An 18,639-nucleotide genomic window follows, 5' to 3' on the forward strand; every position below is an offset into this window, starting at 1 on the left:
GCCGGCCGATAAAGGCGGGGCCGTAGTAGTACTCAACACCACTGACTACGAGACGGAAATACTGAAATTGTTGGGTGTCCGAACAAATTACCACCCCCTTACGCGGGACCCCACACCTGAACTTGCTAAAACCATCAAGCAGTTGGTTGCAGATGCTGTCGCAAAAAAATGGATCTCACCCAAAGAAGCGGACTTTATCATCAATAGTAACCCGAGAGTGCCGGCATTCTATATCTTGCCAAAGATCCATAAGCCCCAACGCCCGCCCCCTGGACGCCCAATCGTCTCAGGGATTCAATCCATCTTGGAACCCCTCTCCCAGTTTGCCGATTTCTTTCTGAGAGAGGCGGTGGTCACCCAAGAATCTTATGTACAAGATACGACTGACATCCTGAATATCTTGAAAGACATACCCTTTGACTCTGACAACCAATTACTGGTTACAATTGACATAGAGTCATTGTACACAAGCATCCCCCAGGACGCCACGCTGGTGGCAGCAGCACGGGCCCTGGGGTCGATGGAGTGGTTTTATGACACACCCCAAACCTTCGTCATGCAATGTATTGAGTTGGCACTGACGAGAAACTTCTTTGAGTACCGGGGACAATTATACTTGCAGACCTCTGGAACTTCCATGGGGGCCACATTTGATCCAAGCCTGGCCTGCATTTATGTGGGTCAGGTGGAGAAGAATGTGATCCTCCATGAGTCCAATCCCTACAGAGATAATATCTCCCTGTGGAGACGCTATATTGACGACGTCCTCTGTATCTGGACGGGTACAGGGGACCGGCTCAATACATTCCTACAATGGCTGAACCGGGTGGACCCCAGTTTGCGGTTCACTTGGTCCATTAGCAATGCTTCTGCGGTGTATTTGGACGTAGACATCACGGTGACAGATTCCATGTTGGTCACTAGTGTTCATCACAAGGCCACGGATAGGAATTCCCTCCTCCATTACCATTCTTTCCATCCGAGGTCGTTACGTGACAACCTCCTGGTGGGACAATTTCTGCGTTACCGCCGGAATTGCTCTTCTACAGAAACTTTTCTTGAGCAGTCCTCTGAACTTGTGAACAGGTTACAACAGCGAGACTACCCAGCCAAAGTCATCAGACATGCACGGAAGAGGGCTTTGAACACCCCGAGAGAAGCCCTACTGGAGCGTAACACAAAAGAGAAGCAAGTGTGTTTACCAGTAGTGACCACCTTTGATCCCCTATCAAGTAAAATTAGACAGATCATACGGAAGAACTGGTCCATCCTTGACACAATGGAAAACAAGATGCCCATGCTGCGATTTGCCTTTAGAAGAGCCCCTAATTTACGAGATAAACTGGTCCACACACGCAATAGGGACACTGTCAATACCAGCACTGTACCTGCTGGACACTATCCTTGCGGAAACTGTTCTGTCTGTGGGCTCACAGAGGCCACTAAGATGGTAAATTTACGTGGTGGTAGGACATGGTTCCTGAATAGATTCAGCAACTGCAATACTACACACGTCATTTATAGACTGATGTGCAGCTGCGGTCTCTACTATATTGGCCTGACTACCCGGAAAATAAAAATACGTGTGCAGGAACATCTGAGCACCATCCGCGCTAAGAAGTTGACCACGCGGCTGGTACAACATTTCAATACATCAGGACATGACCCTAGGGACCTGAAGTGGACTGTCCTTGAAAAGGTGGTGGGCGATTCGCACAATTTGGAGAACATCTTGGCGAAAAAGGAGGCCAAGTGGATATATTTGGAACGGGCAGACCGGGAGGGACTCAACGAAAATATTGAGTGGAACAAGATTAGTAGGCGCTGACAGGGCTCTGTCATACGCTTTCCACTTCACCCTTGAGCCCCTAGGTATTGTTGCCTTGTGCCTGAGTAGGATGGAGTTACCAGACTTCATGTATAGGAGCTTTAGTCTACCGACTCAAAACCCCCCCTGTATGTGCTATTGCCCTAGACACTTCTATGCCTTTGCCGTTTCCCTTCCTCCCTCGTGAATCATGCCTCGTTTTCAGCATCACCGTGCAGGGTATCATCATGGGAATAGTTCTGCTTATACTGGGATTGGGTGCCATTTCCTTTCAATTTTTCACATTTTTTTCACACTCTGCTCACCGTGTCCAGGCAAAGAATATGCCATTATAGCCGCTGCAACGAACCCATTCCAAGATGGCTGCCGCACGTAAACGTGAGGGGCGGGGCTCCGCCCACACGGGTTACTTCCTTACCGACAATCAGTCCGTGCTTGTGGACCGTCGGAAGCGCCGGAGGGACGCGGCTTGAGTAAGAGTGTGTCTGTGACCGAGTGAATGAATGCAGGGACTTTAGCCACGCCATATATCCCTTTCTTTCCCAGTGCTGGTACAAATGCGGAGTCCGTTGAAAATACGAAGGGGAATGGTGGACATGCTTTTACCACTTCACACAGACTTATACACGAGGAAGCTTGAGTGAATAGAGGCTGTCCGTGTAGTATGAAAGTGCGGGGGTGATGGCTAATGGGAATTACAACAAGGGTTGATATGCTCGGTGGTTTATATATCTTATCGCCATACAGCATTTACAGAGCAATTTAGACGGAATACGCTGGTGTTTGCAGGAAGGGGCGCATACTCCTGATCAGTGATAGACATGGTCTGCATGCGCATACATGTGGAGATTCTGAAAACACTGTTGTTGTGTCTTTTTAACTCAAATAGGTGACTGTGAATTGTCCAGGTCACGGACACGTGAACATTTGGCACGGAGTCCTGAGGAGTGACGCTGGTATGTGCTGACATAGCGCACTCCAGGTAAGGCAGGCTTAAACTGTGTGTCTATATATGCTGTATCAGTAGTGCCCCTTGGATGAGGTACTTGAATCACGCCCTGAGCGTGTTTTTGTTTCACACAGGTCCATTTTTAATGTGAAAAGCTTGAGAATAACAAACCCCTCAGTTGCCCTAATGAAATCGCCACAAGAAGGAGCGATGAAACATGTCGGCTTGAGGAGATAATCTGTGTTGGTATATAAGTAACCAATTTTAATTGGTTGTGCTTTGCTGCATCAGAATAAAACGGTATCAGCAAGCAAAGCACCACCACCCATTTTTATTCGTTTTTGGTGTGGTGTGTGTGGGGTTTCGTTACGTGTATCTGTACACCTGTTTATGTTGGTCACAATCTGTGCTCTGTCTTCATTTTCTCATTATTCTCACGTCCGCACTACTTTTCTGTTGAGTGCACGTTTGTCTTTTCACAAATAGAGAGAGTCGCCGATGATGAGAAGTGGGTATACCGGTAATCATTGACTGGGAACCCCCTCGGGTTGTTCTACCGTGAGGTACTCTCTCTATGTCTCACAACTTTTCGGTTGGTGAATGTTTTGGTCCTGTGTGATTTATTTATTTTTAAGTGAAAAGAATACATCCAGACCTTTTTGTGTATGTTATTGGACATATTCAAGGTAGGAGTGATAATTTATATCCCTACCCGGTCTACGCAGAAGTAGGATGTTTACATGGGCGAAGCACTAATTGTTTGAATACCAGCTGTTATTTTTACTTTTACAACGACTACCATTACAACAAATTTTTTACAACGCAAAAACTTTTACAACGCATACCATTACAACGCAAGATTTTACAACGCAAATACCTTTACAACGCATACCATTACAACGTAAATATAGGTAAGTAAATAATATTTTTTTTAATATAAATTAATTTAAATTATTAAAATATAATTACATTTTATTTCATTTTATTTAATTAATTTAATTTAAATATATTTTTAATTTATTTTTACAAATTATCCCTGTACCCCAAAAACCCAAAACTGACCCTGAACCCTAAAAATATTTTTTAATAAAAATTAAATTAAATGATTAAAATATAATTAAATGTTATTTAATTTTATTTAATTAATTTAATTTAAATATAATTTTAATTTATTTTTACAAATTAACCCTGTACCCCAAAAACTGAAAACTGACCCTGAACCCTAAAAATACCCCTTTACACAAAAACTGAAAACTGACCCTGAACCCTAAAAATACCCCTTTACCCATAAACTGAAAACTGACTCTGAACCCTAAAAATACCCCTTTACCCAAAAACCCAAAACTGACCCTGAACTCTAAAAATACCCCTTTACCCAAAAACCCAAAACTGACCTTGAACCCTAAAAATACCCCTTTACCCAAAAACCCAAACATATAATTTTTTTAAATTAATTATATACTTACCAATACTTACGTTGTAATGGTATGCGTTGTAAAGGTACTTGCGTTGTAAAATCCTGCGTTGTAATGGTATGCGTTGTAAAAGTTTTTGCGTTGTAAAAGTTTCGTTGTAATGGTAGTTCGTTGTAAAAGTTGCGTTGTAAAGGTTGTTTCCCGCTGTAGCTACCATTGGGTAGAAGGTACCCTTTTTACACAATGCCTTTTATGTGGTTCGGGTAGCACCTTTAAAGACCGGACACAGATTTCTATGGCTCTGCTCAACTGCAGGTTATTACCCTGTCACGCCACGGAAATTAATTCCTTGATTTTGGACCATAGTTTGGATGCCTTGTTCCTTACGGAAACTTGGCTGACCTCTTGCTCTGGACCCGATATTGTTAAAGCCCTCCCTTCAGGATACCTCATGTTTCATCTAGATAGGCCGGATGGGAGGGGGGGAGGAGTGGCCATCTTGTATAGAGATAAATATGTATGTAAAGCTGTAGATTGCGGTATTAATAACTCTGAAGGCTGTCAATTTTCGCTACGCATATCTTTTACTACCTCTATCTCTGGCCTTCTTGTCTATCGGCCTCCTGTAACGATGGGAAATTTCTTAGATTCCTTCATTGAGGCGGTGATACCACTGGCTGCCGCGTCCTCCAACTTTATAGTTCTCGGAGACCTCAATTTACATTTTGATGATCCCTGTGATGTAGTGGCGAGAGACCTACAAGGCATGCTGGGTGCACTCGATCTACACCTTGCTAATGTTGGTGCCACCCATAATAGGGGTCATCAGCTGGATGTTGCTTTTGCTAACTCAGAGAACCTGCAAGCCCTCCAGCCTTTGGCTCTTCCCTGGACGGACCATTGTCTAGTCCCCCTTAGATGGCAGTTGGGGAAGGGGAGAGATCTGGTACCTAGACGGTATACAGTGGAACGACTCTGGTCAAGGCTGCCAGTGGATAGCTGGGCGGCCGAGTTGGCAAGAACCTGTCCTCCCCCTGTCACTGACCCCAGTATTGCCGACCAGCATGTGGGAAACTGGCTGACTAATGCTCTGGACTCGTTGATTCCGAAAAAGAGGAGGCCCATCAGGGAAAGAAGAGTTGGTTCCGCTCCCTGGTACACTCCCGAACTTAGGGGTCTCAGAACATCATGTAAAAGATCAGAACGGGCATGGAGGAGAGAGCGGACGGAAGAAAGTCGGGAAGACTACAAGATATCGATGAGGAAGTATAAAGTGACAGGGATGGCCTTGAAATGGCTCGAATCCTTCCTCTCCAACCGCTTCTATCAAGTCTGGGAAGGGGCAGAGCAGTCAACCTTGTTCCCTCTTCAATGTGGAGTCCCTCAGGGCTCATCTTGGAGCCCTACCTTATTTAATATTTATATGACTCCTCTTGAAAGAGTGGTCTCCCCTTCAGGAGTGAAGATCATCAGCTATGCTGATGATACTCAGCTGGTTGTAGGCCTCACCCAGCTGACGGAACAACCTGAAGTTCTTCATGACTGCCTTGCCAATGTCCATCGTTGGATGTCCCACTCTGCCCTTAAGCTCAACGGAGAGAAAACTGAGCTTATGCTGCTGGGCAAATCTAGTCCCTCACTCATCGCTAGCTGTTGGCCCCGGACTCTGGGTGACCCACCAGCTCCCAAGAAGGAGATCAAGAGCTTGGGAGTTTGGTTGGAGGAAGATCTGTCCTTCAGGACGCACGCCAGGAAGACCGCGGGGGTGTGTTTTGGTCTGCTGCGGTCAGCTCGCAAGGTGCTACCACTGCTCCCTAATCCATCTAGGAAGCTCTTGATTCGTGGTTTAATCTTGTCGAGGCTTGACTACGGGAATGCGCTGTTTCTCGGTGCTCCCGAAGCGACTTTTAAAATCCTTCAACAGGTGCAGAATGCAGCCCCTAGAGTGCTGATGGAGGTTCCTAGAAGACACTCAGCTGCCCCAGCCCTGAAAACGCTTCACTGGCTCCCCGTTAAAGAGCGAGTGAAATTCAAAGCGTTATGCACGGCTCATAAAATCTTGCATGGTAGGGGCCCCTCTATCCTGTCCATTATGGCACGCCCCTACAAGCCCACACGCCCACTGCGCTCGGACCAAAGACATCTTCTGCAGTCAGCCAGAGTAAAAAGAGCTCGCTCTGGGGGCCGGCGTTTTTCAGTGCAAGTGGCGGCACTGTGGAACTCCTTGCCCTTTAAGATTTGTTCAGAGCCCAACATTCTGCACTTTAGGAAACTCTTGAAGACTCATTTGTTTCCGGTGCAGTGACTGAGTTTGAGCTTTCCCTTCTCGTTCCTTACAGCGCCGGGATGCCCCTGGGTAACTGAGCGCGTTATAAATTTTATATAATAATAATAATAATACATGCATAGTAGATTAAGTGATTTGCCCGGAACCAAAGGATGCTGAGTTAACACCAGGACTCAAACATGCTGTTAGGCCACATCCACGTTTCTCAATTTATGTGAGAAAGTCATCCACAACTAGCATGGTTGTATATGGTTATGTATAGTGAGCACAATCGCAGTTGAAATTACTTTGTGAAGTACACAACAGCAACAAATACTGGAAGGTTTACGCGGAATCTTGCTTGGGAATACTTTAGTTTGTTTTAAAGTTGGATTTAGGGACATTGTTCAGCAACTTCCCACTGGTGCACAAAGAGGGATAATATTTTTAAATATCACATGAAGACCAAAACTTTGGCAAATTACCACAAAATATAATTCCCAAGAATAATGGTTCCTTCAAGGGAAGGAAGTAAACATTCTTCAGTTCCTAGACAATAATAATTATATGCAATTAAATGGAAACAAAAACAATGTTCTTAAACCTCCAATTGTTTAGTAAGTACCTATATATTAGGATGCACAAGCCTGTGCAAAATTCGGGTATATACATTCTATATACACAATGACAATATTTTACAGGCAAGGTTTGACAAAAGAACAGTAGGTGCCACTTTTGAACAGTGCAGTGTTTAGTGAATGGTGCAAGATAGTGAACAATAGTGCACAGTGTTTCATAAACCAAACATAAAGTTCACTTAAAATGCTTGCATTTTTATAACAGGGAGCCCAGATCCCAAATGACCAAATGGGTTCTGCTTGTAGCAAACATTCATAAAGTCAACACATGTAAGTCGACGTTATGACCCCTAAGCATCAAATTGTAACTGAGTCTTTATCAGGAGCCAATAGGTAGACACCTCATCAGTAATGTCATTAATAACAAAAACAATTAGTAATAAAACAAATTGTAGAGTCGTCATCAACATGCAATCAACAAAAGATTGCCTACTCTTTGTATAGAAAGCGCTGCAGCTGTCAGTCACTCTGTACGAAAACACAGTCACTATTGCTCACTATCCTGCACCCTTCATTAAATACTGCGCCGTTCACAAGGAGCACCTGTTGTTATTTTGTCAAAACTTGCTGTAAAATATTGTCATTGTGTACATGGAATGTATGTGGCTTAGCGGTGACCCCGTATGGCAGGAAGGGCTGCCGTGGTATGGGCGACTGTAACAGAAGAGTCTATGTTGCGTCTGTCCTGATGCTTGCAGGAGTGAGATAGTAGACGCCCGGCAATCCAGAAATCATTGATGTACGGGACCGGCATACAACTGACTTGTATAATTTCAATCATTTGGACTGATTATATTATACCCCTAGTTGATCTTTTAATCCCCTGGAGGTCAATGCGCATGACCAGAGGGGGATACAGCTGAAAGTTGGAGGACAGCTGTTGCCATATGAATACAAACTAACGAAAGTGGGCACATGGATGATCCACATCCATAAAGAGATTTTTGTTCAATCTCTGTCCGGGCTTGGAGGAGTAGATTCATGATCTAACAAACTAGGGCTGCCGCTAGTTTGTTTTGTCCTGAGGAAGACCCTAGCGGATGTATCTACAGACACACGTATCTACAGGGTTGAAACATCGAAGTGAAACTGTCTCATGTCCAGGCTCACTATAGCTAGAAATGTAAAAGACATTGCTTGCTGAGTGAAAGACCGGGGAAGGACAGAGAATTTATGTTACTGTTTTGTTTTTTTGAATCAGAAACGTCACTCATTTTACTTTCAGTCCCACAGTCTCCCATTGAACTTTCTTCGTATTGTTAATGTTTTTTCCTTTGTCTGACAGCCCATATTTATTCACTGTGCAGATTTGTTTTATGTAAAATATTTTTTTCTAAAAAACAGCAAATCAAAACAAAAAAAGTAGTAAATATATTTTTGCTGTATGTGTGGTACATTTAGGATTGTCTTGTATAATTATAATCGATTTTGAAGAAATGGTTTGGTTCTAAGAAAGCATCCTGTGGTGCTTACCCAACGGAACCACGAGTAGCTTTGTAAAAAAAAGCATCTATAGGAACAGCGGCAATCCCATGTGCGAGGAGGGGCTGCTGGGACCAAATCACCAAAGATTTTGGGCCTTCGCCTAGGACTGGAGGGAGTCTGTGACTAGCGGGTCTAGCCGTACCACGAGATCTACCCTGACTGACCTCCAAGGACCAAGAGGATGCCAAGAAAGATGTTTTACCCTCGCTGGGCTCTAACTGGGAGCTGAAGAACCAAATTCTCCCATCTCCCCACCCCCTTGATTGGAAGAAAGTGACTTACTTCACCTTTGCGAGCTGGAAGCTGCTCTGATCACTAGGGAGCACTAGCAGCGCTGTTCAGAAGAGTGAGCCTGCGCCTGACTGGTGCAGCCGCATGTACTGCAAGTAGACTGACTTCTTCAAGCAGGATTTGAACTTGCGAGTGCCAAGCCCAGGGCAGCTGCTGCTACGCTGAACACTTTCAAGCAGCAAGAGAGGGTAGGACTTGAGCTGGGCATGTGAAGCCCCAGGGAATTTGCTCCTGATAGTGCTGCAGCACCATAGACACTTTTGACTAATTCTTAAGAGTCAAAGGGGAACTTTTCAGTAAGACCTACTAGTAAGCATTCCATGGATGAGACCACCAGTGAATGGGGAATAACTCTGACCATGGTATAAGAAAGTGGGCAGGATAAGTATTTGCCTGACAACTTCTAGATCCCCGTCCTCACTCGGATTGTGTTATTGCTCATGAATGTCATTAGTCCTTTGAATGTGTAGAGTTAGAAATAAAATACTTCTTTTTCTTATAAAAATTATTGGACTGAACATTATTTTTTATGCTGTCTGCACTTTGAGTTATAAGTCATGTTTACTTACCTGTATATACAATTTCCCCTACCACCCTCCCCCGGAGGGAGCCTTTAACTGCTCGTCCACAGCTACTACAAAGAGTCAAGTGAAAAAGGGGTACTTGGCTCAGTTGCTCAGGATCCATAGTAAGCCGGGTCTGGGACATCAGGAGTAAAATGCCCCAGCCACCACGGTTGGGGCCAGTAGCCTCTGCAATCCCACTGACTCTCCGAAAGATCTGGCATGTATTTATGTATAGTAATTAATGTGTTGTGGTACTTTACACTTTTAAAGCACTAGCTGAACTTTCATAATTGCTTCTGGCTATTACGTTGCACTAGGTTCTGATTCATTAACCCTACTCCTCCACTGTGTAAGTCCTGGTTTGCTCTGCTTCACTAGCTTGAGGACCAGATACTAAAAGAGTTACAATTGGTAGTAAGTATCCTACAATAGGAACAAAAGAGGAAAAATAATCCAATCATGACAATGTGAGGCCAGTACCTCCTGATTGCCCCAGTCCCCTGGTTTAATCTAGAATTCAATTTCAGGTGTGTGCCTTGTACAGGGCTTCAGTCGAAATGCATTTCTGGTGGAAGGGAAATAAAAACACAAATACATATTTGATGCAGAATTTTTATCATCAAATGTGAAAATCAAACCAGCCCCTTCACAATGGTGTGCCATTTACTATCTCCAGGAACAAAAAACACAAACGTGATAAGTCCAATGTACAGAATAAGAAAACAAATCAGAAATTAAGGAAACTTTACCTTGAGGTGGTTCATTTGTAAATTTTATTGAGGACTGCAGCAGGTTAATAGGAAATTTTGGGTGCACCTCTGTGGTGATCCATGTTCTGCAACCTTCATTCATTGATTCTGTCATGGTAATGGTGTCCAAGAGCTCATCCATGAAGTCCAGGCCCAAATGACAGTTTTGTAGAAGGAGCCATCCTCCGTCTTGCATGGACTGATTTAACAAGCGCCTTGCATGAATTTCCTGTCCCTGGCCCATAGAAATAGCTCGACAGGGGGTATTCTGCAAAAGAGTATTGATAATTGAAAAGGTCAGTGAGTAACTGTCCGACATAGCCTTGAAAATGTCATAGTAGGGGGTTCATGCTATTTGTAACCTGCTTGAAATGTGAAACAGTTCTGTAAACTTATGCACAGACAAATCATTAATGGAGGACAGTAGTAAATAAATAATCAAGTGCTACTGCCTTCAGCTGCCTTTTACTTGCTCAACCATGCAGCATGGGATGGCAGGAAATTAAATTGCCATTATTGCTCAAAGCTTGGGTGGTCGTGGCCACCCGCCGAAGATGGCGAACATGTTTTTTTAGCACTACTGCCGGGCGCCTAAGAATACTGATTCATCCAACTGTGAGCTGAGGAAAATATATGCGAATACCCTACAGTGGAGGGCAGTTGTCACCTGTTTCACCTGCACGAATGCCATACTTGTTTGCTGTGACCGGGGTGAGCGCTTTGTGCGTGGCTTAGCTGTACATGCTGGCGTGGATGAGCCAAGCTCTCCTTCACATGTATGAGGTGCCTGCTCAGCTAGGGTGCAGTCTCTGCAATGGAGAAGGCCCCTAGTGACCCATGTCACTACCTCTGCACCCCTCCCCCTAGGCTCAACGGACACCACCCAATGTGGCCCCAGAACGGGCTAAAGTGAAAGGGAATCCCCAATCGATAGCAGCAAAGACCGGTGAGTTAAAGTATGGGGTGGGAGCGGTCATAGTGGGTGCAGTGGCTGGGGAGTGCCGAAATGGTGAGGAGGCTGCAGTGACAAATGGGGGCTTCACACCGCATGTGCCTCTTTGGCGTGCAGCCTTTGGGCCGAGAGCCACTTTGACCACAAGATACAGAGATCCCTCCTTAAACACTGCAGCAGCAGGAGAGGGCATAGAAGTGACATGTGTGATTGCCGGAAGCCAGAGGCCCTCTTTCTTCCTCCCTTTTTGACTGTGGGCCTTGTTCTGGAACTAAACACAATCTTTGGAAAATAATTAGCAACACCTGTGCCATACAATATGATGTGGGACATCAGCTTCCCACCCTGAACGCTCTATAAGCTGTGACTATTTAATAGCCCTTCCCTATTAAGGAACCCCCATGAAGCGTTTCTCTGGACAGTAGTGCACCAAGAGTCAGATTTCCACCACTTCCATGGTGCATGTGCTGTTGCAGCCTGTTGACCCGACGTCTCTTTGAGGCTTCCATGTGAAACACCTTGCACTCCCTACTAGACTGGGACATGCCTGCCCCACTGACTTATTGAAAGGCATGTACACCTATGATGCCACATGCGAATACTACATGGAGCCCTACCTTGCTCAAATTGTACCTACCTTCATGCAAGTACTTAGCAGTGACAGTGGCCTTGTAGAGTGTAGCCTTCTCTCTGTTACGGACTGCTTGTATGCATCACCATCAATATTGCACTTACCTTGGCTCTTGGTTACTAAGTCTGTTGCAACCTGTGACTGCGCATGAACCACTCACGGCCGCCACCCTACATGCGATCTTGTCAACGGTGCACCAAGGCACAGCTGCGCCTTCCATGGAGGGTACACCAGCCCAGTTCTTCTACAGTGTCTCAGTGCCCCTGCCTATATATTGTCCATAGGGTATGATATCTCAACATGGGACTGAGCTATTAGTTCTACCACATCTGTAGTATCTCATCCCACTCTACACAGTGCACTACATGCTACTCTAGAAATGTCACAATGGGGCATTCTAAATTCATTAGACTGATGTCTCAACCGGCTGTGGGCCATCTCAACATAGTCACTCTGATGCCTCCTCCACACATCCTCCTGAGAAGTGTATCCCACCTACAAATCCAGCTCCCCCTCCCAACAAATTAGAAGTGAGCACCATATTGACACGCTGTCGGCTGAGCTCAGCATTCAATAGAATGACCATCGCAAACTCTCTGATAAAGAGAAAACACCTAAAACCACTTTATCAACACTGCCACCTCAGCAAGCTATGCATTCAGCAGCAATTGTTTAACTTCAGAACCAACTTACAGCCTTACAAGATAGAGAAGAAGACGCCCAAGGCCATACATGCTGCAATAATGTGCACATCATGGGGTTGCCAAAGGGTGTGGAGGGATCCAATCCAATGTTACTTATTAAACAATGGCTCCAGAAGAAGGTTGTCCCCCAGAAACTTTAAACCCTCCTCATTGTGGAACATGTTCACAGGGTGCCAACCCTATCCCCTCCCCTGGAACACCACTGCGTCCCATGGTTGCATGGATCCTCCACTTCAGGAATCGTGATGTTCTCCTCCAAAAGGCCAGGGAGATAGCTCCCATAACAATGGACAACGTCATGGTCTCACTATTTTCAGATTACACACTAGAGGTACATCGATACTATGCATCCTTTTTAGCGGCCAAATGACAACTGCGCTTTGAGGGGCTCGTTCATGCCTTAATGTTCCTAGCAAGCTTGAAAGTAATACATGCCCAATGCTCATTATTCTTTATATCTCCAGATGCTGTATGGAACTGGTTAGAACAGCAATACCCTACCACACATTGCTCCCCTCCATCAGAGCAACCACAGAGGAAGACACAGAACCTCCTAGACACAGCAGGCACAGACCAGTCCGACGACTGGCTTCTAGAGCAGGCCCTGAAAGGAAGGAGGGCTGCCCTGACAACTATGTCATCTCTTAGATCACAACATCAACAGCCTTCCTCGAGCTCCTCAGCGAGGGTGAACTCTGACTCAGACACTACCAGAAGCATGGTACTTTTCCCCACTGCGACGCCACAGCCCGCAGATAAGGTGATTTGCGGCGTCCATGGCTGAACTACCCTATTGTCTCCTCTGCCATGTCTGCGACTGGTTCAGATAATTCTCACTCTATGTTCCCTTTCTTGTTGTCATCTGATGCCTTACCTCTCTCTCTTCTACCCCATCACCCGCTTACCTATTTCTTCCCTTCTCTTCTAATCATGGGAGAGGGCATTGGTTGGGGTATGGTTGCTGATGATATGTAATGCAATGACTGTTACTTGTGTATCTTTCACATCACAAGGATTTACTGTCGGCATTGTGCATAGTGCATGAACCCTTGGTGGTTAAGTGTTCACTCATTTGATGTTATATTACTGCTGGTTTCCCTACAGTTATTAGTGACGAACATTCCAGAGGTGTCCGTACGGGGCACTTACACCTACTGCACCCGGCACTTGTTTGTCCTGTATAGTGCTATTGTTGGTCACTCCTACAGTGATTACACAATGTATTATTTTGGTAAGATGGGTTGCTTGTTACTTCTATTTTGCTTGAGCCTAGCATTGGGAAAATGTTCCTTTTATTACCACGCATGTTCCTATGTCTTACATGTACAAGAATAAACGAAGAGTGCCCACACCGATCAGGCCGGTTGTAAAATGTTATTATGCCGACTATTTTATAACACTAAAAGTTACTGACCTGGACCGTTAGTGGCATGGGGTTAATTCATAAGCAACACAGAATTCTGGTGCAGCTCCATCCCCGGAAGGCAAATTAGTTTACCTACAACAAACCCACCTCTCTGCCCCTGAGGCCATTAAATTGTGTACTAAATGGAGGGTTCAATAATTTGCCACTATGTATTCACGGTTCACCCGTGGGGTGGCTATCTGGCTGAGGGCAGGAATCCCTTTTGAAGCACAAGCCACCAACATTGACGTCAATGAAAGCTATGTCCTTGTCCGGGGGTTTGTGGACAGTGAGATGATAGTTCTAGGCAGTATATACCAAACACTGAGCAAGACATATTTTTACAATGTATGTTCTCAATCCTTGTGGAATGGTCACATCTCCCTTGGTTATTAGGAGGTGATTTCAATGCGGTCCTAGATATTAACTTGACAGCTCACATCTTGTCGGAGCGCACCAGCCCAGACGTGGGTCTCGTGCTCTCCATGCCACTGGAATCAAGCTATCCTGGCTGATGAGGGCTGAAACCCCAAAACCGGTCCTAGCATGCTTGTTTCCAGTCCAGGGAGGACCTGGCCTTGCAGTGCGGGCTGGACTGTTCCCATTGGGCGCAGGGTCAAGACTGATTAACATATGGCTGGATCTAAACTGGAATGGCAAGGTGACCAAAAAACAATGGATTTAGGCCCAGATTTTTGTACTGGGGTGAATGTATGACATTGTTCTGCATTCTGTCCATCAATTGTTCTTTTTGCAGTGTACACTGACAGCCGGCAGCCAAATCAGAAATGGAGTTGGGGGGGGGGGGCCACGAGAACTACAACTCCCATCAACCTTCAGGGAGTTGGACGCTCTGCGTGACCCGGAAGCAAAGTGTGGTACTGGATATAGAGGATGCCGGTGTCCGGGGCAGTGCCGATTATTCTGTGCATGAAGTGAGGCCTCGGAGTTTCTTGGTCCACGGTCTTCAGTTGGTAAAGGTGCTTTAAGCACCACCCTTTGTATTTACTTTTCCACCCGGTTGTGAGCGGGAACCTTGCAGCTTTCGTAAAGCCGGTACTCTGGCCTCCGTTGACGATATCTGCCTCAACTTTGATCTCATGCAGGAGAGAGTGCTTGTGTAGCAGGGTATTGGCTTCCCTGTTAGCAAGACGTGCATTTTTGGCTGTCTCATGCAGGGAGACACTACATGGCAAATGAGGGGCTGATTTTTTGTAAGGTGCTCTCACTTTTGGGTTTTCTGGAAGAGTGAGGAACGCACAGCCTCTGGTAATTACCCTACCCTTATGTGTGGAACACGAGTGGGGATTGTTTTTGCTAACAGTTTGGAGTACATATCTGTTGCAACACATTTCTATGTACATTGCTTCGTCTATTACCTTGAGGAAGTGGAGCGATTGAACTTCCAGATACTTCATCACTGTTTATGTTGAACTATTGGTGGTTTCTACTTTACAAATCCCAAAGTTATGCCAAGACATTGCAGTACCATTGTTTTGTTTGGAATAACTTCATGGATGAGAGATTAAGTCAATATATTTCTATTGTGTGTGCTCTCACATATCAGTGCAGGGGAGTATAGTAGGGGGTGACAAGGAAGATGGATGCTTCTGTCTCATAGAACCATTCAACACTAACAATAGGTAGGTATAGATGTGTTTGTTACGTTTCCTAATAGGTTACATAGTTAAGTGAATGTTCTAACATTAGCTGTTATTTCTTGATACAGGGGTCCCTAGTACATGAAGAATCAGGGTGAGAATAAACATACGCTAAATAGCCAACATGTCCTTTGTCCAGCCGGACAGGAATTTATTTTTCAAAATATACACAATAACAATGAATCAAAAGTAATGTCAAGGGGGCACAGCCTGTGACCCCACAGAGAACAAGACAAAACAACAATTTTCAGGCAAGTGCGAACGAGGCGGTCTATGTACTAGTATTCAGTGTACAGACTTGATTACTTTAAGGTACCATTGTGCAATACATTGTAAGTATTTTGAGAACATATGGTAGTAGGGTGTCGACGTTTCGATGCCAGACCTCAGATACGTGGCATCATCTTCAGGACAATGTTATAGACCATGTTTGTCTTGAATAATATATACATTTGCCTTTCATACCACAAACATTTAACAAGGGAATTAATAAAACATTGGAGGAAAAATTGGAAAAAGAAGGGAAAGAAAAAAGGAACAATGTAATTACATTGCCAGGCATGTACTAATATTTCCACATTCGGTGACTTGAAGGCATTTAGTGTGATGGTCATTTATACTAGTAAAATGTCACTAAACATCATTAAGCTGCTGTACTAAAGCACAGTGATTGCGAGGTTCAAACCATTCAAAGTGGTACATGCACGCTGTAAATAGTGACATGGTCATTCTAAAAAGCCTTAGAGGAGGTTTGTTTTCACAGAAGGTCGTGATACAGTGACAGAGTAAAAATCAGCGCAGTGAATGGCTATCGTGGCAGCCGTGGTGGGGTTAGGTTGCTTTCACGAAAGATCAAGGTACAGTGATGAGGTTTAAGTGATTCGCGTCAGTGTTTCAACTTGGACGAATAGGAACGAGATTGCAGCCGGAGAGCGGACCACTTGATTTAAAACTGAGAAAAAGAAAAGATAAAAGACAAAGATCATTGACTGCGCGGCCGCGCGGATGCGGAGGCAGCGGTGCCACTGCCAGGAACACGCCGGAGCCGTAGCTCTGTGAAGCTCCGAGCACAGTGCGACCGTAACGTACAACATTACATATCCGGGCTGAAGTGATCACTTACAAAAAAGAATGGCCAAAGAGTCCCTGCCCTCCATTTGAGCTGTAGACAGCAGTTTTGGAGCAAAACAAGAAAATACAGACAAGCCGACCTCCAGTCCATGTCCTGAGGAGAACCCCCAAACAGAATCAGGGTTAGAAACACGTTGACCTTATGCTGTAATATGAACTGTATTGGGTGCTACAGTAATGTAGTTGAGGACGAAATTTCCCCTGCAAGCAGACCGTTATAAAATTGTTTTCCAGCATAATTAACAAGCTAGCCTGTATGAACCACTATTAGGCCGCTTGTTTGTGTAGTTCACATTAGGACTGGTGCCCCAGAAGTGAAATCATTTGAGGCATCTCTATCCTGCCCCCATTTTTGTATATGGTGTCTACATGAATGTTTTTCATTTATGATTGTGTGTAATGTGTTTTTGTATTTATGGTGTAAAAAGTCTTGATAATTATGTTCTGTTTTTGGCCATATGTAAATATTTCAAAAATGTGTAAATAAGTAAAAAATTAATACAATGATGATACTGCCCGCTTAGGATTATTGGCTAGCTGTGCTATATATAAAAATATGAAATGTATCTATCTGGCCATCTCTTTTGTTTAATGAGACCTCAGATACGCGGCATCATCTTCAGGACAATGTTATAGACCATGTTTGTCTTGAATAATATATACATTTGCCTTTCATACCACAAACATTCAACAAGGGAATTAATAAAACATTGGAGGAAAAATTGGAAAAAGAAGGGGAAGAAAAAAGGAACAATGTAATTACATTGCCAGGCATGTACTAATATTTCCACAATCGGTGACTTGAAGGCATTTAGTGTTATGGTCGTTTATACTAGTAAAATGTCACTGAACATCATTAAGCTGCTGTAATAAAGCACAGTGATTGCGAGGTTCAAACCATTCAAAGTGGTACATGCACGCTGTAAATAGTGACATGGTCATTCTAAAAACCTTAGAGGAGGTTTGTTTTCACAGAAGGTCGTGATACAGTGACAGAGTAAAAATAGGCGCAGTGAATGGCTATCGTGGCAGCCATGGTGGGGTTAGGTTGCTTTCACGAAAGATCAAGGTACAGTGATGAAGTAAAAATCCGGATCAGTGAATGTCTATCGTGTTTGCTTACAATGTGGGAGAGGTGTGGCGCCGCGGCCAGGGCGACTGACGCTGGAATCTGGGGACCACGGTTCGATCCTCGGCTCCGGCGGCAGGTTAGCCCAGCACCATGTGACTCTGGGCAATAGCTCGCTTAATCTTCCCGACGGCCCCCAGAGCCTAGAGACCCTTACGGGTGATTGTGCGCTTTACAAATGTGGACTTTACAATTGGCGGAAAACTTACGGCGTAGTAAGTTGCCTAGCAAACGAGTTAAAAACAGTCGCGCAAGGAAGACAGTGACTGTTGGTACACAGGTGCAAGACAGAGTACCGATGTTCGATTGGCATGTACTGACCTTCATGAGGAAGGTGGGGGGGAAGAGAGGTGTTACAAGTAATAACTGCCGGCGCAGTGTCCGAAACACGAGCGGTTGCACTAACATTACGGTGAAGCGATGTGGGTACAAACAAGAAGGGGGGTAAAATTACCGGAGTCTTGACCTCCAACAAGTTTTTCATTCTTAAACTGGGAGTATATGTTTTCATTTTTGCAAAAATTCCAGATCCCTTCCGCCTTCAATAATTAGATTAAGCTACTCTATGCCACTCCCACAGTGAGAGCCAAAACGGGCATACATATTTCCGCACAATATCCTATATCCCAAGGTATACCTCAGGGATATCCCTGATTATTTGTGCTGGCAATGGAACTATTGGCCCAGAAACTCAGACAAGAAGGGGCAGGCTGGGTCATTCTGCAAGGGCCTTCAATCTCATACGTTTTCCTTATATGCGAACGACATGATTTTTTATACTCAGGACCTCTGTATGAACCTCACTCTGCTCTCCACTATACTCAATACATTTGGAAACC

At 44.7% G+C, this 18,639-nt stretch overlaps 1 protein-coding gene across 1 annotated transcript in view; it reads right to left on the reverse strand.

Moving 5' to 3' along the window:
• LOC144828114 (dynein axonemal heavy chain 5-like) overlaps window positions 1–18,639 on the reverse strand; it is a 1,079,012-nt gene that overhangs the window by 294,548 nt on the left and 765,825 nt on the right. Inside the window, exon 69 of the mRNA XM_078686235.1 lies at window positions 10,188–10,455. Coding sequence (XP_078542361.1) covers window positions 10,188–10,455 — 268 coding nt within the window. The remainder of the gene's footprint in view (window positions 1–10,187; window positions 10,456–18,639) is intronic.

This window comes from Lissotriton helveticus, chromosome 4_1 (assembly GCF_964261635.1).
Source record: "Lissotriton helveticus chromosome 4_1, aLisHel1.1, whole genome shotgun sequence".
Taxonomy (NCBI): Eukaryota; Metazoa; Chordata; class Amphibia; order Caudata; family Salamandridae; genus Lissotriton; species Lissotriton helveticus.